The sequence below is a fragment of the Oryx dammah genome, unplaced genomic scaffold, assembly GCF_014754425.2.
Source record: "Oryx dammah isolate SB20612 unplaced genomic scaffold, SCBI_Odam_1.1 HiC_scaffold_25, whole genome shotgun sequence".
Lineage (NCBI taxonomy): Eukaryota > Metazoa > Chordata > Mammalia > Artiodactyla > Bovidae > Oryx > Oryx dammah.
In genome coordinates this window covers 97,316,017-97,341,776 of record NW_024070209.1, presented here as the reverse complement: position 1 = coordinate 97,341,776, position 25,760 = coordinate 97,316,017, and the positions used below count along the sequence as shown (strand labels likewise).

The 25,760-nt window shown below is 48.2% G+C and overlaps 1 protein-coding gene and 1 pseudogene across 3 annotated transcripts in view; both read right to left on the bottom strand.

The window, feature by feature from the left end:
- FPGS (folylpolyglutamate synthase) overlaps positions 1-19,477 on the bottom strand; it is a 28,202-nt gene extending 8,725 nt beyond the window's left edge. The window contains exons 1-4 of one of the 3 annotated variants that reach the window (XM_040225187.1): positions 19,357-19,477; positions 2,262-2,390; positions 2,117-2,170; positions 1,968-2,032 (exon numbers count right to left, since the gene is read on the bottom strand). In XM_040225187.1, the coding sequence (XP_040081121.1) occupies positions 1,968-2,032; positions 2,117-2,170; positions 2,262-2,390; positions 19,357-19,377 (269 nt within the window). In that variant the 5' untranslated portion in view covers positions 19,378-19,477. Of the gene's footprint in view, positions 1-1,967; positions 2,033-2,116; positions 2,171-2,261; positions 2,391-3,824; positions 4,372-19,037; positions 19,308-19,356 lie in introns of those variants that run through there. The other 2 variants (XM_040225186.1, XM_040225185.1) reach the window with 2 other exon arrangements.
- LOC120852031 lies at positions 11,197-12,098 on the bottom strand (annotated as a pseudogene).
- Positions 19,478-25,760: the final 6,283 nt, after the last annotated feature.

Below are 25,760 nucleotides of genomic sequence, written 5' to 3'. Positions count from 1 at the left end.
GTACAAAAAAGATCTTCACGACCCAGATAATCACGATGGTGTGATCACTCACCTAGAGCCAGACATCCTGGAATGTGAAGTCAAGTAGGCTTTAGGAAGCATCACTACGAACAAAGCTAGTGGAGGTGATGGAATTCCAGTTGAGCTGTTTCAAATCCTGGAAGATGATGCTGTGCAAGTGCTGCAGTCAATATGCCAGCAAATTTGGAAAACTCAGCAGTGGCCACAGGACTAGAAAAGGTCAGTTTTCATTCCAATTCCAAAGAAAGGCAATGCCAAAGAATGCTCAAACTACCCCACAGTTGCACTCATCTCACATGCTAGTAAAGTAATGCTCAAAATTCTCCGAGCCAGGCTTCAGCAATATGTGAACCATGAACTTCCAGATGTTCAAGTTGGTTTTAGAAAAGGAAGGGGAACCAGAGATCAACTGGATCCAACATCCACTGGATCATGGAAAAAGCAAGAAAGTTCCAGAAAAACAGCTATTTCTGCTTTATTGACTAGGCCAAAGCCTTTGACTGTGTGGATCACAATAAACTGTGAAAAATTCTGAAAGAGATGGGACTACCAGACCATCTGACCTGCCTTTTGAGAAACCTGTATGCAGGTCAGGAAGTAACAGTTAGAACTGGACATGGAACAACAGACTGGTTCCAAATAGGAAAAGGAGTACGTCAAGGCCATATATTGTCACCCTGCTTATTTAACTTCTATGCAGAGTACATCATGAGAAACGCTGGGCTGGAGGAAGCATAAACTGGAATCAAGATTGCCGGGAGAAATAGCAATGACCTCACATATGCAGATGACACCACCCTTATGGCAGAAAGTGAAGAGGAACTAAAAAGCCTCTTTATGAAAGTGAAAGAGGAGAGTGAAAAAGTTGGCTTAAAGCTCAACATTCAGGAAACGAAGATCATGGCATCTGGTCCCATCACTTCATGGCAAATAGATGGGGAAACAGTGTCAGACTTTATTTTTTGGGGCTCCAAAATCACTGCAGATGGTGACTGCAGCCATGAAATTAAAAGATGCTTACTCCTTGGAAGGAAAGTTATGACAACCTAGATAGCGAAGCAGAGACATTACTTTGCCAACAAAGGTCCATCTAGTCAAGGCTATGGTCTTTCCAGTGGTCATGTATGGATGTGAGAGTTGGGCTATAAAGAAAGCCGAGCACCGAAGAATTGATGCTTTTGAACTGTGGTGTTGGAGAAGACTCTTGAGAGTTCCTTGGACTGCAAGGAGATCCAACCAGTCCATCCTAAAGGAGATCAGTCCTGAATATATACTGGAAGGACTGATGCTGAAGCTGAAACTCCAATACTTGGCCACCTGATGCAAAGAGCTGACTCGTTTGAAAAGACCCTGATGCTGGGAAAGATTGAGGGCAGGAGGAGAAGGGGATGACAGATGGTTGGATGGCATCACCGACTCAATGGATATGAGTTTGGGTAGGCTCCGGGAGTTGGTGATGGACAGGGAGGCCTGAGGTGCTGCAGTTCATGGGGTCACAAAGAGTTGGACTGAGCGACTGAACTGAACTGAACTGAAAAAATAAAAAGACATCTGAGGGACTTCCCTGGCAGTCCAGTGGTTAAGTCTCTGCGCTTCCACTGCAGGGGGCACGGGTTTGATCCCTGGTTAGGGAACTAAGATCCCTCATACCGCATGATGCGGCCAAAAAAGAAATAAAAAGATATCTGACTTTTCCAGCTGTGTATTTCATTTATCCATTCAAGTTGCTGCCCCCCTCCCCAAGTTCTTTGCATTATAAAAATCAGAGAGTGCCATAAACTCTTGCTAATACACTAAATGCTAACTGAATATATGTTGAATGAATAAACACTGGGCAGAAAGACATATAGCTGAGTTCCTGTGGGTGACCCTGGCCCTGAGATGCAGGTTGGATCCAGAGCCCCCCAGACAGCTAGGAGACACCACATCCCTCTGTACCTCAGTACCTAAAGAACCCCGTCTTCAGGCCATAGCTTCGGAGGATACGTTCAGTGAAGGCACACGTGGAGCCCTGTAAAGAAAAGGTCTTGTCTGGGCAGGTCCCAACCCCCCACCCCAGCCCGCGCACGCCCTACCCCTGGGTCCTGTGATTCACCTTCCCCTTGGTCCCAGTGATGTGGATAATGTTCAGTTGGTCCAAGTCCTCCACCTAAGACAGACAGACAAAGTCCCTGCCTCAGGCACAGGATACACAGACAGAAGTGGGGAGTGGAGGTGGTTACAGGCCCTTCCCACCTTACCTGCAGCCCACTCCGTGCCAAGTACAGCTTCATGGCTTCCAGCTGTGTCTGGGGGTCACCCCGCTCTCGCTTCACCATCTCCAAGTAGTTAGCATTGGTCTGCAGGGTGTTGAGTGTGCGCACGGCATCCTGGCGGTGAACCCCAGGTAGCAAGTTAAGGCGCATTAGGGGCCCATAGGGACAGAGGCACACAGCATGCCAGTGGCCAGGCCAGGGTACCAGGACTGCCACGCCAGCCCTGGTGCCCCAGCCCAGAGGTTAGACACCACTGAGAAAGAAGTGGCATCTTTCAAGCTGTGGCAGAAATGGGAGCCTGGGGCAGTTCAGCTTCACCTAGGGAGTGCCAGGCAAACACAGGTAAAATGACTAACAGGACTAGGCTTCACTCTCAGGCCTTTGCCCTAATTCCCTCCATGCGTGCATGCGTGTGTGCGTGTGTGCATGCTCAGTCATGCCCAGCTGTTTGCAACCCCATGGACTGTAGCCCACCAGGCTCCTCTGTCCATGGGATTTCCCAGGCAGGAATACTGGAGTGGGTTGCCATTTCCTTCTCCAGGGGATCTTCCTGAGCCAGGGATTGAACCCACGTCCCCTGCATCTTCTGCCCTGGCAGGTAGATCCTTGACCACTGACCCACTGGGGAAGCCCAATTCCCTCCATAGTTCACCACTGTATCAGGCTCCTCCTAAAGCAGGGCCAGAACCACAGAAGGCTAGGATCTTAGAACTGAAGGAATCACAACTAGGAATTCCTGGAGGCTTCCATGCCTAACCCTGAGGATTGGGATCCCACATTCTGGTCCAGAGAAGAGTTGCCTGAAGCAACCAGTTGGTAAAGAGGAGTCTCAGAGGGATGAAGGGTGTGCCAGGGTTGCCCAGACAAGAAGGCAGGTAGGTATAGCCTCAGGACAGTTCACACTGGGTGGTGGAAGTGGGAGTGATATTTATAATCCTTCAGGGCCTCAGTGGCTGGTTGCAGGCCCTACTCGTCAAACTGGTGCCACCTGCCTGGCCAGCATCCTGTGCTGGTCTCTGGCAACTGGCCTTTGGCACAGAACCAGGAGGAAGCTTTTTGTTTTCCATGTTCTTTCAACACCACCTCTGCTCCTGAGTTCTGCCTGCCCCCCAGTTCTAAGCACTTGGATCTCCTTCTTCCTGCAGACTCCAACCCACATTTAGACTCCTGGATCTCCCAAATCTGAATTCCCGAAGCCCTCTACTCTCCCCCACCCCCAACTGCTGCTTCAGAGTCCGGAGACACTGTAATAACTCCAGCATCTCAGCTGAGCCGCTGGTCCTACCACCAGGCGTCCCTTTCCTCTCTTCCAACCGCGGTTCACTTCAGCCTCAGAATTTCCAAATCCGATAGAGCCGGGCCCAACTTCCTGGTGCCTGTCCCCACCTCCAGACTCCAGAAGATCCCTGCCCGCCCTGCCCCTCGACCCCTGCGAGTCTCTCGGTCCCAGGCTCCTGGCCACCCTCTCAGCTTGGCGCAGACCAGATGCTAAGTGACCAGGCTGGCTCACGAGTCATTGCCTGACCTCCCGCCGGCGCGCAAGGATACCTGATACTCCATGTCTGGCTCCTGCAGCACAGGCCACGCGCTCAACCCTCGCCGCGCTGCGACCCCGGTTGTTGCACCACGCGGAGAAACTGCTGCCAGGAAGAGAGCGTGGCAGCGTGCCCGAGACATAGTAGAGGGGCAGGCAGCTGCACGCTAGGCCGGGACCGAAAAAAATTAAGCTCCTGCGCCCGCCCCCGACACTCCTCCTCTCTTCGCCAATCAGCGCTGCCCATTGAGCCCACTGAGACCAATAAGAATCTGTGAGGCGCCATCTTTGTGAGGGGCAGGACCCAGCGCGAGCCCGAGAGTTCGTTCATGTTTATGAGGGGTAAGGTCCCGCGGGAGTCCTCTGCCTTAGAAAACTACATACTCTCTTCGTCGAATTCTCCAGGATCTGGCCGCACTCCCCCTACCCCCACCCCCGCAAATAGCCAGTGCCAGTCAGCAGCCCTGCTCCAGGCCAGAACCAGCTGCGAGCCAGGACCAGTTCAATTCAGTTCAGTCGTTCAGTCGTGTCCGACTCTTTGCGACGCCATGGGCTGCAGCATGCCAGACGCCCCTGGTCCATCACCAACTCCCGGAGTTTACTCAAACTCATGTCCATTCAGTCAGTGATGCCATCCGACCATCTCATCTTCTGTCATCCCCTTCTCCTCCTGCCTTCAATCTTTCCTAGCATCAGGGTCTTTTCCAATGAGTCAGTTCTTCACATCAGGTGACCAAAGTATTGGAGTTTCAGCTTCAGCATCAGTCCTTCCAATATATATTCAGGACTGATCTCCTTTAGGATGGACTGGTTGGATCTCCTTGTAGTCCAAGGAACTCTCAAGAGTCTTCTCCAACACCACAGTTCAAAAGCATCAATTCTTCGGCGCTCAGCTTTCTTTATAACCCAACTCTCACATCCATACATGACCACTGGAAAGAACATAGCCTTGACTAGACAGATCTTTGCTGGCAAAGTAATGTCTCTGCTTTTTAATATGCTATCTAGGTTGGTCATAACTTTCCTTCCAAGGAGTAAGCGTCTTTTAATTTCATGGCTGCAGTCACCATCTGCAGTGATTTTGGAGCCCCCAAAAATAAAGTCTGACACTGTTTCCCCATCTATTTGCCATGAAGTGATGGGACCAGATGCCATGATCTTCGTTTTCTGAATGTTGAGCTTTAAGCCAACTTTTTCACTCTCCTCTTTCACTTTCATCAAGAGGCTCTTTAGCTCCTCTTCACTTTCTGACATAAGGGTGGTGTCATCTGCATATCTGAGATTATTGCTATTTCTCCCGGCAATCTTGATTCCAGCTTATGCTTCCTCCAGCCCAGCGTGTCTCATGATGTACTCTGCATAGAAGTTAAATAAGCAGGGTGACAATATATGGCCTTGACGTGCTCCTTTTCCTATTTGGAACCAGTCTGTTGTTCCATGTCCAGTTCTGTTGCTTGGAATGTTAGATCCATGAATCAAGGCAAATTGGAAGTGGTCAAAGAGGAGATGGCAAGAGTGAACATTGACATTTTAGGACTCAACGAGCCAGGATACAATGACAGAACTTGTGGACCCCTCAGGGAGGTCACTGAATTGCAGCTCCCAAAACATCCTGACCCAACACAGAGATGACAAACTGCGGGGATGAGGCCTCTGCCCTCACGAATCTGACAGCTCGACTGCGGGATAACAGACCAAAAAACAGGCACCTACAGCTACTGGGTCCCCTAACTATTCCTGGGCAGCCTGGGAAGGCTTCCTGGAAGAGGTGACATCCTGACCTCATGAGCTGTGGAGACTGAGCACAGTTAGTGAGCCCCAGGGTGACGGGATGCCACATCCAGCAGGATCTTGTGGCCTTATAAGAAATTGAGTTGCATTTAAATTTGGATTACAATGAAACGGTTCTAAGAAAGGGTAACAAGATCAGATTTGCACCTTGGAAGATGTGCTGTTTAGAGAGAGCTGCCCTCAGAGAGGGCAGTAATCTGTCCTACCTGTGGGTGGAGGATCCAGGTTTGTCCTGGAGTTTTCAGAACTTTTTCTGTCTATGACTTAATTTTTTTAATTAATACTTTGGCTCTTTATTTAAAAATATTTTGTTTTACTTTTCTTAATCTTTTTTTTACTTTATTTTTTGGCCCCCCCATTAGATCCCTGACGAAGGGTTGAACTGGGCCCCCTGAGTTGGTAATGCAGAGTTTTAACCACAGACCACCAGGGAAGTCCCTGTATCTGGCCTTCTTGGTCCCAACTGCTAGCATGGGAAAAAAGTAGTATGGAGATTCCCTTTCTACAGTTGAGACCTGGAAAGGTGTGTGTGTTTGGGTGGGGGTGGGGAGTTGCTGCAAGAAGCTTCTAGAGAAGTTTCCTCAGATAAAAGGCAGTCCCTTAACAACTGTTGGTAGTAGTCTCTCCCTCTTTCCTGCAGACACTGGGTCTAAATATTTACCAGAGATTGTTCGATTTTGAAATAAACGCATGTGTTGGAAGATTCTGTCACTGTCTAGCCTTCTGCTTTTCATACCACTGCTGGGTGCCCCTACCCCTGCCGCACGGCAGATGGACAGGTCATTGTCTCGCTTAGTTTTCTTCTTTTTTAAAAATCATTGAAACTTTCTTTATACATTATAACTTAATAACTGCATAAAATTTATCATAAAATGGCATTAAATGTTTTTTTTTTCTTTTGCTTAACCCTCTCTCTCCCCCCACCTTTGGTAATTCTTATTGACAGCCAAGGAGATCAAACCAGGAAATCCTAAAATAAATCAATCCTGAATATCCATGGGAAGGACTGATGCTGAACCTAAAGCTCCAACACTTTGGCCACTTGATATGAAGAGCTGACTCCCTGGAAAAACTAGATGCTGGGAAAGACGGAAGGCAAAAGGAGGAGGGGGTGGCAGAGGATGAGGCAGTTAGACAGCATCACTACTCAGTGGACGTGAATTTGAACAAACTCTGGGAGACAGTGGAGGACAGAGGTGCCTGGCATGCTACTGTCCATGGAGTTGCAAAGAGCTGGATGCGACTTAGTGACTGAACAACAAGAATATTGACGACCAAGTGTGTGTCCCACAGTGTCTGCCTGCTCATGAAATCACAGACTCAACTAGGGCCTTGCGCTTTTTTATTTTTGGTTTTTCTGGTCCACGCAGCCCAGCTTGCGGGATCACAGTCCCCCACCAGGTATTGAACCCAGGCCACAGTGAAAGCCCCGAATCCTAACCACTAGACTACCAGAGAACTCCCTGTAGAACTTTGCTGATGCAAATAAAAAGATAGCTGTGAAAAGAAGAGAAGCAAAAAGCAAAGGAGAAAAGGAAAGATATAAGCATCTGAATGCAGAGTTCCAAAGAATAGCAAGAAGAGATAAGAAAGCCTTCTTCAGCGATCAGTGCAAAGAAATAGAGGAAAACAACAGAATGGGAAAGACTAGAGATCTCTTTAAGAAAATCAGAGATACCAAGGGAACATTTCATGCAAAGATGGTCTCGATAAAGGACAGAAATGGTATGGACCTAACAGAAGCAGAAGATATTAAGAAGAGGTGGCAAGAATACACAGAACTGTACAAAAAAGATTTTCATGACCCAGATAATCACGATGGTGTGATCACTCATCTAGAGCCAGACATCCTGGAATGTGAAGTCAAGTGGGCTTTAGAAAGCATCACTACGAACAAAGCTAGTGGAGGTGATGGAATTCCAGTAGAGCTATTTCAGATCCTGAAAGATGATGCTGTGAAAGTGCTGCACTCAATATGCCAGCAAATTTGGAAAACTCAGCAGTGGCCACAGGACTGGAAAAGGTCAGTGCTCATTCCAATCTCAAAGAAAGGCAATGCCAAAGAATGCTCAAACTACCACACAATTGCACTCATCTCACAGGCTAGTAAAGTAATGCTCAAAATTCTCCAAACCAGGCGTCAGCAATACGTGAACCGTGAACTTCCTGATGTTCAAGCTGGTTTTAGAAAAGGCGGAGGAACCAGAGATCAAATTGACAACATCCGCTGGATCATGGAAAAAGCAAGAGAGTTCCAGAAAAACAGCTATTTCTGCTTTATTGACATGCCAAAGCCTTTGACTGTGTGGATCACAATAAACTGTAGAAAATTCTTCAAGAGATGGAATACCAGACCACCTAACCTGCCTCTTGAGAAATCTATATGCAGGTCAGGAAGCAACAATTAGAACTGGACATGGAACAACACACTGGTTCCAACTAGGAAAAGGAGTGCGTAAAGGCTGTATATTGTCACCCTGCTTATTTAACTTCTATGCAGAGTACATCATGAGAAACGCTGGGCTGGAAGAAGCACAAGCTGGAATCAAGATTGCCGGGAGAAATATCAATGACCTCACATATGCAGATGACACCACCCTTATGTCAGAAAGTGAAGAGGAACTAAAATGCCTCTTGATGAAAGTGAAAGAGGAGAGTGAAAAGGTTGGCTTAAAGCTCAAGATTCAGAAAACGAAGATCATGGCATCCGGTCCCATCACTTCATGGAAAATAGATGGGGAAACAGTGGAAACAGTGTCAGATTTTATTTTGGGGGGCTCCAAAATCACTGCAGATGGTGACTGCAGCCATGAAATTAAAAGACGCTTACTCCTTGGAAGAAAAGTTATGACCAACCTAGATAGCATATTCAAAAGCAGAGACATTACTTTGCCAACTAAGGTCTGTCTAGTCAAGGCTATGGTTTTTCCAGTGGTCATGTATGGATGTGAGAGTTGGACTGTGAAGAAGGCTGAGCACCGAAGAATTGATGCTTTTGAACTGTGGTGTTGGAGAAGACTCTTGAGAGTCCCTTGGACTGCAAGGAGATCCAACCAGTCCATTCTGAAGGAGATCAGCCCTGGGATGTCTTTGGAAGGAATGATGCTAAAGCTGAAACTCCAGTACTTTGGCCACCTCATGCGAAGGGTTGACTCATTGGAAAATACTTTGATGCGGGGAGGGATTGGGGGCAGGAGGAGAAGGGGACGACAGATGATGAGATGGCTGGATGGCATCACTGACTCGATGGACGTGAGTCTGAGTGAACTCCGGGAGTTGGTGATGGACAGGGAGGCCTGGCATGCTGTGATTCATGGGGTTGCAAAGAGTCGGACACGACTGAGCGACTGAACTGAACTGAACTGATGCAAATGACAATACTTTCTGTATCTTAACATTCATACTCAATGATAAGCCTATAGGGATTCCATAGACTTCCCTGGTGGTCTAGTGGTTAAGACTCCGTGTTTTCATTGCAGGGGGCATGGGTTCAATCCCTGGTCAGGGAACTAAGCTCCTGCATGCTCCAGGGTCAAAAAATAAAATAACACCAACCCCCTCAAAAAAAAAAAAAAACCTAAAAAATAAGGAGGGATGCCTTTAAGACCATTACTTAGCAAACAGTTAAGTAGAACCTTTCTGGGCCAGGTACTGTTTTAAATCCATTCTACAGAGTTACTCATTTAATCATCAAAACCCTGTGAAATAGGTACTAGTATTATGCCCTGTTTCACAAGTGAGGAAACTGAGGCCCAGAGAAATAAAGGCACATGCCCAAGTCACAACGTCAACATTTGAGGTCTGTCCCAGAGTGCTTATTCCTAGCCTCTATACCTTCCTCCTGCCTCTCCCCCACTGGAGGTGGGAGTACTGCTAGCTCAGAAGCAGTGGCTATACCATCATGCATTCCCTACTTGCCTGCAGTGCTCTGCCGCAGTGGATAGCATCTACACCAGGGGCTTACATTTCTGAGGGTGAGATTGCATGGGATGAGGAACAGTTGGGTCCAAGGGTATTTGCATTCCTTCCCCCCAACACCAGAAATGTTGCAGCCCATCAGTTGTGTGTGCAGAGAGAGCACCCCTATTCCAGAATGTCCCCCAGATGGCTGGGTGTAGAATACCCTATCATGCTTACTATGTATTTCCCTGGCTGCAGTGAAATTGAGCTTCTTTCCAGGCTTCTATTTCAGTAAACTGCTAAAACTTCAGCACTTTGGTCACTTTGCGAAGAGTTGACTCATTGGAAAAGATCTTGCTTCTGGGAAAGATTGAGGGGGTGATGGGGACGGAAGAGGATAAGATGATTAGAGAGCATCACCGACTCAATGGACCTGAATTTGCACAAACTCCGGGAGATAATGGAGGACAGAGGAGCCTGGCATGCTACAGTCCATGGGATCACGAGGAGTCGGACGTGACCTAGCAACTGAACAACAAAAACAAGAAGCCTTGGCAAAGTCACCCAGTGACCTTTCCTCCATGGTCTCTAAGGACCACTTCTTTTTTTTTGGCTGATCCCGTGACTGCTGCGGGATCCCAGCCATCAAAGCACCATGTCCTAACCACTGGACCATCAGGGAATTCCCTCCAAGGACAATTTTTATAGCCAACGACACCTGGAAATTTAAGAGGGGAAGGAATACAATAGATTTATCTTCTTTGTCGTATTCAAACTGTTTCTTACTTTTTATTTTGTTTTTAAATTCTCACTTTTTTTTTTTTTGGATGGATAATACATCATATCATTTAAATAGTGAGAGGTATGAAAAGGTACATTGGGAAAAGCTTCCCTTCTACCCCAGGTCCTAGCAATCTAATTCCTCCCCCCAAAAGCAAAGTTATGCTTCTTGTGATTTTTCTAGAGACATTTTATGCAATTACAAGGAAATACGAATATATATTGATTTCTTGTTTATACTCAAGTATTCTTGCCTGGAGAATTCCATGGACAGAGAAACCTAGTGGGCTACAGTCCATGGGGTCACCAAGAATCGGACATGACTGAGCGACTAACACACACACTTCTTTATACTCAAAGATAGCAGCAGACTATATACATGAGTCTGCATTGAACTTTTTCCATATAACTTTATATCCTAGACCTTATTCTGGACTGTGTTGCCACATAAGAGAGGCTGCATTGGCAAATTCGCTTTTTTTAAGCTGCATAGTACTCCTTGGTGTGGAAGTACTGTGATGTACTTGGCCAGTCTCTTAATGATGGATGTTTAGGTTTTCAATATTTGGCCATCACAAGCAATGCTACAGCGGGTAACATTATTCCTTCCACGTGTGAGCACATCTGATGGATAAATCCCAGGAAGTGCAATGGCTGGATCAAAGATGATGTGCATTCGACACTTTCATACAGATTGGCACGTTGTCCTCCATAGGGACAAGGCCAGTTTCCACCCCCATGGCCCTGAGGGGCATGAGCCAGCTATTTTCTCACCAGCACCCACCATTAGCCAACTCTGATCTTGCCAATCCCATAGGGGGAAACATGTATTCTCAGGGTAGCTATCTTTTGCATTTATTTTATGATGATAGAGGGTGAGCATTTTTTATCTTTATTTTTTATTTTATTTTTTCCAAAAGCATTGATTTTATTTATACAGACAGAGTCCTAACCATTTCAGTGGCAGCAAGAGTGGGAGAAGTTCCTTTTTCAATCGAGGGGCCCCCAAAATGTTGGTCTGATGTTACCAAACACACAGGCAAGTGGCGTCACGGATTTGGTAAACTAACTACAGTGTCTAGTCTCTCTCTGCTAGAGCAACAAGGTGAGCATCAATCTCAGCTTCTGTAAGAATCCTGAATTTAGGATTTTCGACTGTAACTACTCCAACTTCTATTTCTGAAGGTTTGAAATCAATTGATAGAACAGTAGACAGGCATGTAATCGCAGTTTCCACTGTTTGTGCAAAGGTCCAATCAAATTTCTTCTTTACTTTTTTTTCAAGGAAGCTGGTTGACTCAGTTTGTTTAACTCCTGCTGCAGTTGCTTTAAACCCACAGTAGTAATCTGCAGGATCACACTTGTACACCTGAGGGCCTTGCTCTTCATCTATACCAATTAACATCATACAACAACCAAGAGGCCTCATTTCAGCATTCTGTGTGTAGACCTGAGAATTCCACGGGAATTTCGTAACCATACTTGTATTTCCAATTAGCTGCCTCATAGCGTGCCCTCTGTACCTGGGATCTACTGTCAGCTGTCATTCCTGTCATCACACAGCCAATGTTTTCAGTTATCTTGAATAAGTGAGTCGCTGTGCTGGAATCCAGTAATTTGTCAGGTACTTTCTTCTGTGTGACAATCACTGCACAGTCTTTCCCTCTGACAGCTACTGATGGAAGGCCACCCTGGTTAATAGCCTTAAAAGCATATTCTACTTGGTAGAGCCATCCCTCGGGAGAAAAAATGGTAATGTGCCAGTCAAAACCAGCGCTGGAACCTCGGGACATGGTGCACCACTATTCCAAGCACAATCTCCCATTTTTTATCTTTAAAAGTCAGGGGCTTCCCTAGTGGCTCAGTGGTAAAGAATCCGCCTGCCAATGCAGGAGGCATGGGTTCAATCCCTGGTCCAGGAAGATCTCACATGCTGCAGAGCAACTAAGCCCAAGGACCACAACTATTGAGCCTGTGCTCCAGGGCCCGGGAGCCACAACCACTGAAGTGCCCATGCCTCGAGCCTGTGCTCAGCAACAAAAGAAGCCACCACAATGAGAAGCCTGTGTCCTGCAACTAGAGGGCAGGCCCTGCTCTGCACAACTAGAGAAAAGCCTGCTTAGCAACAAAGACCCAGCATAGCCAAAATAAAAATAATTAATTTTTTTAAAAAGGTCATTTGTATTTCTTTAGCATTCCCCTCATCTCCTTTGCATTATGGCTTAAAAAAATTTTTTTTATTTGACTACCCTAGGTCTTAGGTGAAGCTGCACCAGGTCGTAGCTGAAGCTTCAATATTTTGGCCATCTGATGCGAAGAGCTGTCTCATTGGAAAAGACCCGAATGCTGGGAAAGATTGAGGGCAGAAGGAGAAGGGCATGACAGAGGATGAGATGGTTGGCTGGCATCACCGACTCAATGGACACGAATCTGAGCAAACTCCAGGAGACAGTGAAGGACAAGGAGGCCTGGCATGCTGCAGTCCATGGGGCCACAAAGAGTCTGACGCAACTGAGTGACTGAAAACTAACAACAAGGTCTTAGTTGTGGCATGCGGGATCTAGTTCCCTGACCAGGAATCAAACCAGGGCCCCCTGCACTGGGAGCCTGGAGTCTTAACTGCTGGGCCACCAGGGAAGTCTCATCATTGCTTTTTATTTGAAAAGCCACAGATATTTGTGCAAGAAAGTAGTGAAAATATAAAGGAGAAAATCAAAAGCACTTTCATAGTGCGCCTGGAGAACCACTGTTGGCCTTTTGGCAATACCGTATCGGGGTTCTCATTCTCCATAAAGAACAATAGAAACAAATCCATTGTGTGGAGAGCAGAGAAAACAAGGACTCAGGGAAACTGGCAAGCAGGCCAGTGTCCACCCATGGGAGGCAGGTCTGCAGGCATGCACGGAGGGTAATGAGGGGCCAGGGGGTCCTGCTTCAACTCCCCACCCTCCCAAAGGGAAAGGGTGTGATCCATCCATCCATCCATCCATCCATCCATGCATTCATTTGGTGAGAAATTGTCTCTGCCAGACCTAGGCTCGGCATCGGGGACACTGGCTTGTGGGGACAGATGACAAGGCTCTGCTCTTGGAACACCCTGCCCAGGGAGCAAGAGAAGAGTGAAGAATGAAACTTGCAGAAAACAAAGATTTGCGATCTCTGTTTAAAGCCTGTAAGGGACAGGAGGCTGGGGACCCAAGAGGGAGAGAGACAGCTTGGGGCCACACAGCAGGTCAGCAAAAGCATCATGCTGGGCTATCTAGACTCAGATCTGCCTGAGTTACTGCTCTCTCTCCTGCCTCATCGCGACAGCTGGCAAAGACTTCAGGACTTGGTCTTGGCCAAGCTCATGCTCACAACTTTTACCTCTGCCTGAAACACCTTTCCCCTAAACTTTTCCTCTTTGGTCTTTTGGGTGGGTTCCTTTAGCATTTATCCCTGGGACTTGGATTGCAATCTCTTTTTAATCCTCACAAGAATTACAGGAATGAAAGATTATCTCCATTTGACAGGTGGCAAAATGGAGGCTCACAGAGGGTAAGCAACTCATTCAGAGTGAGCTAGTGTGTGACAGAGCTAAGACACAAAGCCAGATTTGCTGGCTTTAGAACCTGCCCCAACTCGCCACCACTAGTCTGGTGGTTAATCTCTGCTGTCGATACGCTGTGTGACCTTTGGCAATTTGCTTCCTATTTCTGATTTTGTCTTGACTTGCAGTCTTCTTAATAGGACAAGGCTGAAATGAGTTCTGTCCCATCTCATAATTTCTAGGGGAGGGTGAGTCTTGATGATGCCAAGAGTCTCCAAAGGCACTCCAGAGAGCCAGGACTAGAGGGGTTCTGCTGCCCATTCCCCACCCCCACCCAGGGTTCTGTGAAGATCAGAGGAAGTTCAAGCTCTTTGGCAGGTTTATGTAGAAGACTAGCATTCAGAAGGGAGGGTACATTTCCAGTGGCCACATCCAGATTCAGACCCTCTGATACATAAGGACTCCCCTCACCTCTGAATGTCAGCGTATATCAGGGACCTACATGGAAATTCTTTTCTGTCTCTGGGTGAGAAGAAACTTGCCTTAAACAGAATTCCATATCCTCAGTGGGGCAGCCTCTCCTTATCCTCACCCCAACTCTGGCTCCAGACGTGTGAATGAATTTAGTGTATTAGGAGGGCAGCAGACCTTAAAAATGGTCCTCCCTCTGACCCTGCAGTTCTACTGCTTCTAAGGTTGACCCCGCGGAAACAAACAACTGGAACTGTGCTCCGGGCCCCACGTGCTGTTTATCACCCTCCATCTGGAGCGGCAGGTGACACGGTTGATGACCTGATGACTCCCTTCTTCCTGAAACCCTTTGTTCTCAGCTTCCCGGACACCTCCCTCCCGGTCCTCCTACTTCCTGGCTGGGTGAGCCCTGCTGGCTCTGCGTTCTCCCCTCCAACCTCCTCCCAATGGCAGCCAGGGACTCACGCCCCTCTCCCCGAGGTGGTCCCTGCTGTCCCTGGTCACATGTCAAATATGTGACCATGTTTGACTTTCAAATGTCCATCTTTGCTGGCTACCAACATGAGCGCCTGGTGACCTCTCAGCATCTGCAGGCATCTCAGCTGCTCCCCAGGGCTTTTCAGTTTGGAGAACAGCTCCACCCAGGGGGCTCAAGTCTAAAGCTAGGCCTTGGGCTTCCCTGGTGACTCAGGGGTAAAGAATCCACTTGCCAATGCTTGAGACACGGCTTGATCCCTAACTCAGGAAGATCCCACATGGAGCAACTACTGAACCCGTGCCCTAGAGCCTGGGAGCTGCAACTACTGAGCTCACGCATCACAACTACTGAAGCCCCCATGCCCTAGAGCCCATGCTCTACAAGAGCATCTGCCGCAATGAGAAGCCCACGCGCTGCAGCTAGTGAGTAGCCCCTGCTTTCACCGCAACTGGAGAAAAGCAACCAAGACCCAGCACAACCATAAATAAATACAATTATAAAAGTAAACAAACAAAGCTAGGCCTCACTGCCATCCCTCCAGGCCCAGGCCATCACTACTGGTCTAACCTATTGCCTCCTTGCTGTTGTTCCTCTTGACCCCTACAACCGCAATTGTTTCCCCCTTTTTTAAAATTTTTTGTCTTTTTTTGGCCATGCCACATGACATGGAGGATCTTAGTTCCGCAACAAAAGATCAAACCCACACCCCCTGCATTGCCAGTGTGGATTCTTAACCACTGGACCACCAAGGAAATCCCTGTTTAAATCATTAAAAAAAAAAAAAAAAAAAAAACAGATCTCCTCTCTCCTGCTTCAAATCTCCCCATGGATTCTCACTGCACTTAGGATGAAGTCCAAACTTTTGATCTTACCATTGCCCCCAGCCCTGCTGGTCTCCTCTGATTCTCAAACTACCAAGCTCATGCCCACCTTTGTGGAAGTCCACACCTACTGAGCACTTAGCATGAAAGGTATTCATTTAATCCTCACAGCAGCTTGAGGAGTACTGTGATTATCCTCCTTATGAAGATGGGAAATTGAGGCAGAGGGGCTGCTCAGCCAGCCCGAGGTCATACAGAGTGAGCACCGGCAGAGCCTCAGGGCCTTTGCACTGGGATTCCCTCTGTCCGGAATGATCTTCCCCCTAAAGTTCACGTGACTAACTCATGATCATTTCAGATCTCTGATCAAATGTCCCCTTGCCACATTCTTGCCATCTACCCTTTTGTACCTTTTAGATTTTAAACCATGTGACTGTATCAGCATTTCAAAATAAATGTTTTCTAACAGAGCATTGTAAATTTTGATATAAGAAGCTTGTTAAGGGAACAAACCTTTTGATGACTCAGTATGGACACTGGGATCCCATTTTTGTTCAAATAATTACAATTTAGAAACTAGCCTGGGCATTTTTCTCCTAAAAGGTAACTATGATTAGCTCTGAGAGGTAAGGCTAGAAGTGACTTTTTTATAAGTATATATATATATATATATATTTTTTTTTCCTGTTAAAAAAATTTTATTTAGAGGTGACTGTTACCTTCCTTTTGCTTGTATGTATTTTAAATTTTTCCCCTGGTAACATGCCTAAGTGGGAAACAGAATGAATGATTCCTTCCATGTTAGGTGACTAGCACTTCAGAGCTCTACTGTTTTTTTGTTTTTAAGATTTTTTGATGTGGCCATTTTAAAAGTCTTTATTGAATTTGTTACAATATTGCTTCTGTTTTCTATTTTGGGGTTTTTTTTTTTTTGCCACGAAGCACGTGGGATCTTAGTTCCCCTACCAGGGATCGAACGCTCACCCCTGCATTGGAAGGCGAAGTCTTAACCACTGGACTTCCAAGGAAACCCCTCAGAGCTCTTCTTGATCAACATTCCTGGTCAGCAGCTGGGGACACTGAGGCCCAGCAAGGGGCCAGAACTGACCTGGAAGCAGGTGTGGCTCCCAGATGCTCCTGGGAAGCTTCTGGGGTCCCCACTCATAGCCAAGAAGGCCTTTCAAAGGGCACCTGGTGTGTGGCGTGGAGCCTTGAGGCGGGACATGCCACTGAAAGGCTGGCTTCAGTTCCGCCACCTCCCCAAAGGGCCTGAGTGGTCTCTGAGCTGGCCGATCCTTTCTTTGCTCAAACCTGAGAGCAGATTGCCAATTTTCATAGAGGCAAAAAAAAAGTGTGTAACATGTTTTCTCAGTTTATGACACTCTGCAACCATGACTGTCCTTGGCACCTTCTCCCTGGAGATAAGATTTACAGAGCCTCCTCCTTGCCTGGTGCTGTACTGAGCCCATTTTACAGGTGAGAAAACAGAGGACAGGAGGCAAGGAATCACCTGGGAAGGTCGCCAACTAGCAAGTCGGTTCAAGGATTCAGCTCAGTTCCAGCTCTTTTTGATTCCAAATTTAGCCCCTCTGATCAAGCTAGGGAAACCCTGGCTAGTTTTTTTTTTTTTTTTTGGTAACATGGGTTTTCTTAAATAACAATACAAGTTCTTCCTAGATATCAGCACTGTGCAAGGACTTTTACACACATCTGTCTCCTTTGATCCTCATACCCACAACGTGAGGGAAGGTGTGTTCTGGGACCCATTTCTCAGGGAAGACAACAAAGGTCTAACAGGGGAAGTGGTGTACTCATTCACAGGGGTCTGTAATACCAGGCCTCCCAAAGGACATGAGTTTGAGCAAACTCTGGGAGATAGTGAAGGACAGGGAAGCCTGGCGTTCGGCAGTTCGTGGGGGTGACAAAAAGTTAGGCACAACTTAGTTACTGAACAGCAACCGTCGTGCACCCCAGGCATCCCTGGACCCTGCCCACAGCTGCCCTGTGTCCTTGGGGTGCCTGGTCATCTGGCCAACTAACTGGGCTCTGGCCTTGAGCCGGCTCTCAGTTCAGAGGGAGATGAGAAGCCCTGCAAAATGCCATTACTCCCCAGCCCAGGAGGCCACCCCTGGTGAGGGGACCACCCTGTGTGTCAGGCCACCTCCCCTCTCTAGAGTCCTGGCCTCAAGAGCCAGGGGACCTGGCTGACCTTGAAGAAGCCATAACCCCCACCCCCTGGCTTCTGGGGCTGCTCCTCTGTTGCTGGGTGGAAGGTCCTCTCTGTCAGGGGTCAGGGGGAAGCGGCCAGCCTGGTGTGCAGCCCAGTGGCTGAGCTGGCTGAGCCACAACAGCCGTGCGATCCTCACAGGGCCTCGCACAGCCATCCCGAGAGGGAGGGAGGCAATCTTGTGGTGCCCATTCTACAGAGGAGGAAACTGAGGCTCAAAGAGGCTAAGCAACTTGTCTAGTGTCTATAGACTCACATAGTACAGCCTGGGGTTCCCACCCCTAGCTCTAGCTGGTCCCCTCCAAGGATGATTCTGCCGCTTCTGAGCTGGTGGTCTCCTTGCCCCCTGAAACCCTGTCTCCTCATCTGTAAAGTGGGGGTCACAGTCCTGCCGGCCTCAGAGGTCTGGAGGTGAGTAGGAAGGGGGGTGCTGGGCCCAGAGCATAGGGCAAGGGCTCCACACATGGATGAGGTTAGCACACGACTGGGCAACTTCCCTTTCACTTGTCACTTTCACGCATTGGAGAAGGCAATGGCAACCCACTCCAGTGTTCTTGCCTGGAGAATCCCAGGGATGGGGGAGCCTGGTGGGCTGCAGTCTATGGGGTCGCACAGAGTCGGACACGACTGAAGTGACTTAGCAGCAGCAGCAGCAGAAACCTTCAACAGGCCAAGTCCTTACAAGCTCCTACTCACACCTTCCAGATCTTTAAAATGAAGACAGTAATGGTCTCAGATCATCGAAAACAGACAACAGTGGGCATAGGGCCCAGCAGGTAGAAAGCACTTTGATCAATAGTGCCACTGTTATTATCATTATTAAAATAGAGCTGACCACTCTTTCTCATAGATCAGTCCAGAGAGTTAAGTCAGACGAAACCCGGTCTGTAAACGGGGCCTGGCTCACAGGAGGACCCTCAAGGCCACCTCGGCCGCCTCCCACGCCTGCTGCCCAGTCCTCCTTCAGAGCTTCCCATCCCCACACTGGGTGGGGGGTTCTGTGGAGCCTCCCGTTGGTGAAAAGGGAGCTGTGAGGCCCATGGGGTTGGGAGCCCTGGACCACCCCAGGCCTTCAGAACAAGGTGTAGGATGACAAGGCTTTTTCCTTGGGTCTCCGCAAAGTATGATCATTGCTAATGGCTTGGATCCCTGAAGTCTATCTACACTCATCGCACAGAAGGTAGCCTTAGGGAAGAAGGCTGCCTGTCCAAGGTCACTGTGTTCTCCTACCTGGAAGGAGGCAGTTTTAGCCGAGAGAGGACACCCGGATAGGCCTGGCTCCTCCATGGCTGCTTCCCACCAGAGCTTCTCAGTCACTGGCCAGCAAGTAGCCAGAGGCCTGGCACCTCTCATCCCTGGGCTTCCCGCTCCCCCACCGGATGGGGCACAGAGTGACCCACGGGTGTGGGTACCTCTGCCAAGCCTGCCCTGGGCTGGGCCACAGAGGGGCGGGGGAGCTGGAGGGATTCCCAAGACCTGGCCTTCTCCCACCCTGGCCTTGAGGGAGCGTGCCTGGGTGGGTGGGCAGGGGCCTGAGAGAAGATCTCACCTGATAGGCCTCTGCTTTCATCCTGGGATCAGCCCAGGGATCTCTCAGCCTCCCTGCCGGATTTCTGATCGCAGGACTAAGTCAGAATCTTCCTGTGAGTTAAATAACAACCCGGTGGAGGTTAAAGGTGAGCAGGCAGAAGGGAGTACTAGGGAGGGGGCATTTGGAGACTTCCGGGCCTTGAGGCTGGGCTTCGTGCCCAGTGGGGCTGGTTTTATCTGCCTTCTCTTATCGCAGCCTACCTCCCCTTACCGTTAAGGCTGTTTGCCCTGGCCCTGCCCGGCTGGGATCCCTGGCGAGGAGGGAGAGGCCCCAGGGCTGCCCTTGACCTAAGGCGTCCAGGCCTGCTGTGGGGAGGGCTGAGTCTCCAAATCATTTGATCAGAAAGACGCCAGGACACAGACCCAGTCCTCGGCCTATGGGTGACACCGAGGGCCCAGCCGAATGAGCCGGTGCAGGCCTTTCCCGTTTCCCCGGCCTCTCCAGTCGTCCACCAGACCACTGGCTGACTCGCTCTAGTGTTTAGGAGACTCCCAGGTGCCAGGCTGCCTCAGGTGTTGCCCCCATGAGGCCCTGCCCTCTGAGAGCATTTATTCCCGGCTACACACCTCCCTTCACAGGTGGGGATGACACTTATATCACCCCAGGGTTCAAGGATAAAGGGGATTAGACTCACACCTGCCGACTTCATCTCAGCCTCCTTTCTGGGGTGTTCTATGGGGAAATGAAGGGTGGGGAGAGACAGGAGCCAGAAGCTCCAGGGTTTAGAACCTGTTTTGGTTGTTTAGAATCCACCCGCAATGCGGGAGACCTGGGTTTGATCCCTAGGTTAGGAAGATCCCCTGGAGAAGGGAAAGGCTACCGACTCCAGTATTCTGGCCTGGAGAATGCCATGGACGGTATAGTCCATGGGGTCACAAAGAGTCGGACACGACTGAGTGACTTTCACTTGGTTGTTTTTATTTTAAGTTTAGATTTTTTTTTTTTTAGCTGTGGTGCGTCTTCATTGTTGCACTCTGGTTGCGGCAAGTGGGGGCTACTCTCCATTGCAGTAATGCGGGCTTCTCATCATGCTGGCTCCTCTTGTTGAGAAGACCCTGGGCTCTAGGTGTGTGAGGGCTCAGTGGTTATGGTGCTCGGGCTTGGTTGCTCCAAGGCATGTGGAATCTTCCTGGACCAGGGATGGAACCCGTGTCCCTTGCATTGCAAGCCTGATTCTTAACCTCTGGACCACAGGGAAGCCCTGGTTGTTTTTAAAATATAGTTTAATTGCATGAGTAAAAATATTATTTCAGGAAATATGAAAAAACACAGAGAAGCATAAAGGACAGTGCTAGGAGCACAGTCCCTCAGTCATGTCTGACTCTTGGCGACCCCATGGACTTTAGCCTGCCAGGGTCCTCTGTCCATGGGATTCTCCAGGCAATAATATTGAAGTGGGTTGCCATGCCCTCCCAGGAGATCTTCCCGACCCAGGGATTGAACCTGCATCTCTTATGTCTCCTGCATTGGCAGGCTGGTTCTTTACCATTAGCACCACCTAAAGGCCAGAATCACAACGGTGTGATCACTCACCTAGAGCCAGACATCCTGGAATGTGAAGTTAAGTGGGCCTTGGAAAGCATCACTGCGAAAAAAGCTAGTGGAGGTGGTGGAAATCCACCTGAGCTATTTCAAATCCTGAAAGATGATGCTGTGAAAGTGCTGCACTCAATATGCCAGCAAATTTGGAAAACTCAGCAGTGGCCACAGGACTGGAAAAGGTCAGTTTTCATTCCAATTCCAAAGAAAGGCAACGCCAAAGAATGCTCAAACTATTGCACAATTGCACTCATCTCATATGCTAGTAAAGTAATGCTCAAAATTCTCCAAGCCAGGATTCAGCGATACGTGAACCATGAACTTCCAGATGTTCAAGCTAGTTTTAGAAAAGGCAGAGGAACCAGAGATCAAATTGCCAACATCCGCTGGATCATGGAAAAAGCAAGAGAGTTCCAGAAAAACAGCTATTTCTGCTTTATTGACTATGCCAAAGCCTTTGACTGTGTGGATCACAATAAACTGTAGAAAATTCTTCAAGAGATGGGAATACCAGACCACCTGACCTGCCTCTTGAGAAATCTATATGCAGGTCAGGAAGCAACAGTTAGAACTGGACATGGAACAACAGACTGGTTCCAAATAAGAAAAGGAGTACATCAAGGCTGTATATTGTCACCCTGCTTATTTAACTTCTATGCAGAGTACATCATGAGAAACGCTGGGCTGGAAGAAGCACAAGCTGGAATCAAGATTGCCGGGAGAAATATCAATGACCTCACATATGCAGATGACACCACCCTTATGTCAGAAAGTGAAGAGGAACTAAAAAGCCTCTTGATGAAAGTGAAAGAGGAGAGTAAAAAAGTTGGCTTGAAGCTCAAGATTCAGAAAACGAAGATCATGGCATCTGGTCCCATCACTTCATGGCAAATAGATGGGGAAACAGTGGAAAAAGTGTCAGACTTTATTTTTTTGGGCTCCAGAATCACTACAGATGGTGATTGCAGCCATGAAATTAAAGGATGCTTACTCCTTGGAAGGAAACTTATGACCAACCTAGATAGAATATTGAAAAGCAGAGACATTACTTTGCCAACAAAGGTCCGTTTAGTCAAGGCTATTATTTTTCCAGTAGTCATGTATGGATGTGAGAGTGGGACTGTGAAGCAAGCTGAGTGCCGAAGAATTAATGCTTTTGAACTGTGGTGTTGGAGAAGACTCTTGAGAGTCCCTTGGACTGCAGGGAGATCCAACCAGTCCATTTTAAAGGAGATCAGTCCTGGGTGTTCTTTGGAAGGAATGATGCTAAAGCTGAAACTCCAGTACTTTGGCCACCTCATGTGAAGAGTTGACTCACTGGAAAGACTCTGATGCTGGGAGGGATTGTGGGCAGGAGGAGAAGGGGACGACAAAGGATGAGATGGCTGGATGGCATCACCAACTCGATGGACGTGAGTCTGAGTGAACTCCAGGAGTTGGTGACGGACAGGGAGGCCTGGTGTGCTGCGATTTGTGGGGTCACAAAGACTCGGACACGACTGAGCAACTGAATTGATCTGAACTGAACTGAAAGGACAGAAACACCTCGAATAACCATGGATAATGTTTTAGTGTGATTGCTTCCATTTTTCTTACAAAAGAGCGGAAGCAGGAGATACTGGGTTCGCCAAGAAGTTCATTCGTTTTTTTCCATACGGTCTCATGGTAAAACCTGAATGAACTTTCTGGCCAACTCAGTATTTTGTAACCTGCTCTTTCTACCTGTTGTCTTTGGAATGTCTTCCTGTCACAGTGCATATACTTCTTGTCCTTTTGCATGGTCACCCAGCATCCTGTCACAGGACCCTGCTCTATCTGTGCCGCCGAGATCCTGGGCAACAGCGTAGCATCAGCTGTCAGCTTGTTAGAGGTGCCCCACACAGACCCGTGAGCCAGTGATTGGCTATGTGCTGACCTTGCGGGAGTGCTGCTCTAACTTACTGAAGCTGATGGGGGCTCATGGTTTTCCACAAGCAAAGTTGCCCTGAACCTCATGGACGAATCGGGCAGAGGTGGCATAGAAGAGGGTGGGGCACAATCTTTGAGGTTACAGCCTTGGTGTGGCCACAGTACCCTGGGCCACATGGCTCTTCTGTGTTCAGGACAAGAATTAACAGGCATCCTCTCCTGCTGGGCATTCTATGATGCGCTGGCTCCCATCTTAGAATATGCAAGACCAGCTCCTTTCCTGACCCTCCTGCAGTAGATTGTTCTACTTCTTGTCTTTGGTTCCTCTCCTCCTGTTCTCCAGGGATCCTACGGCTCCCAGAGGGGTTTCATCTGAAACAATCCACCCAGTGGCTCTTGCCAAGGTCACCACTGAGGTCAGCATGGCTAAACCTGATGGTCAGTCCTCACCCTTATTTCCTGGGCCTATCAGCAGCACTTGTCTAAGTGATCGATCCTATGTCTCAAAAACACCCTCTATCTCTTTAGCTCCTGGATCCCACTCTTCTTACAGGCTCCCTCTCTCTTTTTTTGGCCTTGCTGCCTGGTTTGCAGGATCTTAGTTCTCCAAACAGGGATCGAACCCTCGGCCTGGCAGTGAAAGCGCCAAGTCCTAACCACTGGGTTACCGTGGAATTCCCTCTATGATCTCTTCTTCTTTTTTAAAGAGTATGACTTTTTATTTTTAAGTCTTTATTGAATTTATAACAGTATTGCTTTTTTTTTTTTTGGTTGCACCAGGCCTTCATTGCTTTGTCTGGGCTTTTTCTAGTTGCAGCAAGTGGGGCTCCTCTTCACTGTGGTGTACGGGCTTCTCATTGCAAAGTCTTCTCTTGTTGACAAGCACAGGCTCTAGGCGCTCAGACTTGGGCAGTGGCAGCACGTGGGCTCAGTGATTGCGGCGCTGGCTCAGTAGTTGTGGCACACGGGCTTCGTTGCTGTGCTCCATGCAGAATCTTCGAGAACCAGGGGTCAAACCCTTGTCCCCTACATTGGCAGGTGGATTCTTATCCACTGCACCACCAAGGAAGTCCTGCTCCTGTCTTTTGTTTGTTTTTATGTTTTGTGTTTTTTGGCCACAAGGCATGTGGGACTTTAGATCCCCAACCTGCACCCTCTGCATTGGAAAGTGGTCTCAGTCACTTGACTGTCAGGCAAGTCCCCGATGGTCTCTGATTTTTTTAAAAGAGTAACTCTTTTATACAGTTATTTATTTTTGGCTGTACTGGGTCTTCCTTGCTGGGTGGGCTTCCCTCTAGTTGCGGTGATCAGGAGCTACTTTCTAGTTGCAGTGCTAGGGTGTCTCATTGAGGGGTGACTTCTCTGGTTGGGGAAGACTTGCTGTAGGGTGTGAGGACTTCACTAGTCACAGCACGTGGGTTCAGTACTTGCGGCCCTCGGGCTCTAGAGCACAGGGTAACAGTTGTGTCACACGGGCTAAGTTGCTCCAAGGCATGTGGGATCTTCCTGGATCAGGGATTGCCCCAGTGTCTCCTGCAGGTGGGTTCTTTACTGTTGAGCCATCAGCGAAGCCCCCTCTGGTCTCTTATTTCGTCTGTGGTTGTCCTCAACTCCCTGATGACACTGAATCCTGGAGTGTCCCAGTGGGCCTCGTCTCTTCTCCCCTCTGCCTGTGATGGGAGTTTAAAAGCCAACTGCGAGTTCTGACAACTCCCAAATTTTGTGTGTGTCTAGACTTTGGGGGGCCCTGAACTAGACACCAGATGTATACCTGCCATCTCAGCCTGGATGCTGCAGCCCTCTCCGTCTTGGGAGTGGCAGAAAGTTTATAGGCCCAGTTCTGTTCTAACTCTTGAGAGGTTTCATTCAGGCTTGTCTGTTCGTGGGATTCTCCAGGCAAGAATACTAGAATGGGCTGCCAAGCCCTCCTCCAGGGGATCTTCCTGACCCACGGATTTAACCCAAGTCCCTTACATCCTGACCCAGGGATTGAACCCGAGTCTCCTGCATTGACACACTGGTTTTTTACCACTAGTGCCACCTGGGAAACCCATAGTTGAGTTACAGTGTTGTATTACTGCTATACAGGAAAGTGACTCAGTTATACATGTATATACATTCTTTTTCATATTCTTTTCTGTTATGGTTTATCGGAGGAAATTGAAGATAGTTCCCTGTGCTATACAGTAGGCTCTTTTTGTTTATCCATTCTACATATACTAGTTTGCATCTGTTAATCCCAAACTCCCAATCCAAGTCTCTCCAACCACTCTCCGTCTTGGCAACCACTAGTCAATTCTCTACGGCCCAGATTCCATTTCTATTCCATAGGTGAGTTCATTAGCGTCATCTTTTAGGTTCCACATGTAAGTGGTATCATCTGGTATTTGTCCGACTTTTCTTAGTATGATATTCTCTAGTTGCATCCCTGTTGCAGCAACTGGCATTATTTTCTGCTTTATCCGTTCAGTTGCTCAGTTGTGGCTCTTTGCGACCCCACGGACTGTAGCACGGCCGGCTTTCCTATCACCAACTCTCAGAGCTTGTTCAAACTCATGTCCGTTGAGTTGGTGATGCCATCCAACCATCTCATTCTCTGTTGTCCCCTTCTCCTTCTGCCTTCAATCTTCCCCAGCATCAGGGTCTTTTCCAATAAGTCAGTTCTTAACATCCGGTGGCCAAAGCACTGGAGCTTCAGCTTCAGTCCTTCCAGTGAATATTCAGGACTGATTCCCTTTCGGATGGCCTGGCTGGGTCTCCTGATGGCTGACCAGTCTCACTGTGCATGTGCACGTCTTCTTTATTCATTATCTGTTGATGGACATTAGGTTGTTCCATGTCCTGGCTATTGAACATAGGAGTGCATGTCTTTTTGAATAATTTCATCTGGATATATGCCCAGGAATGATTGCTGG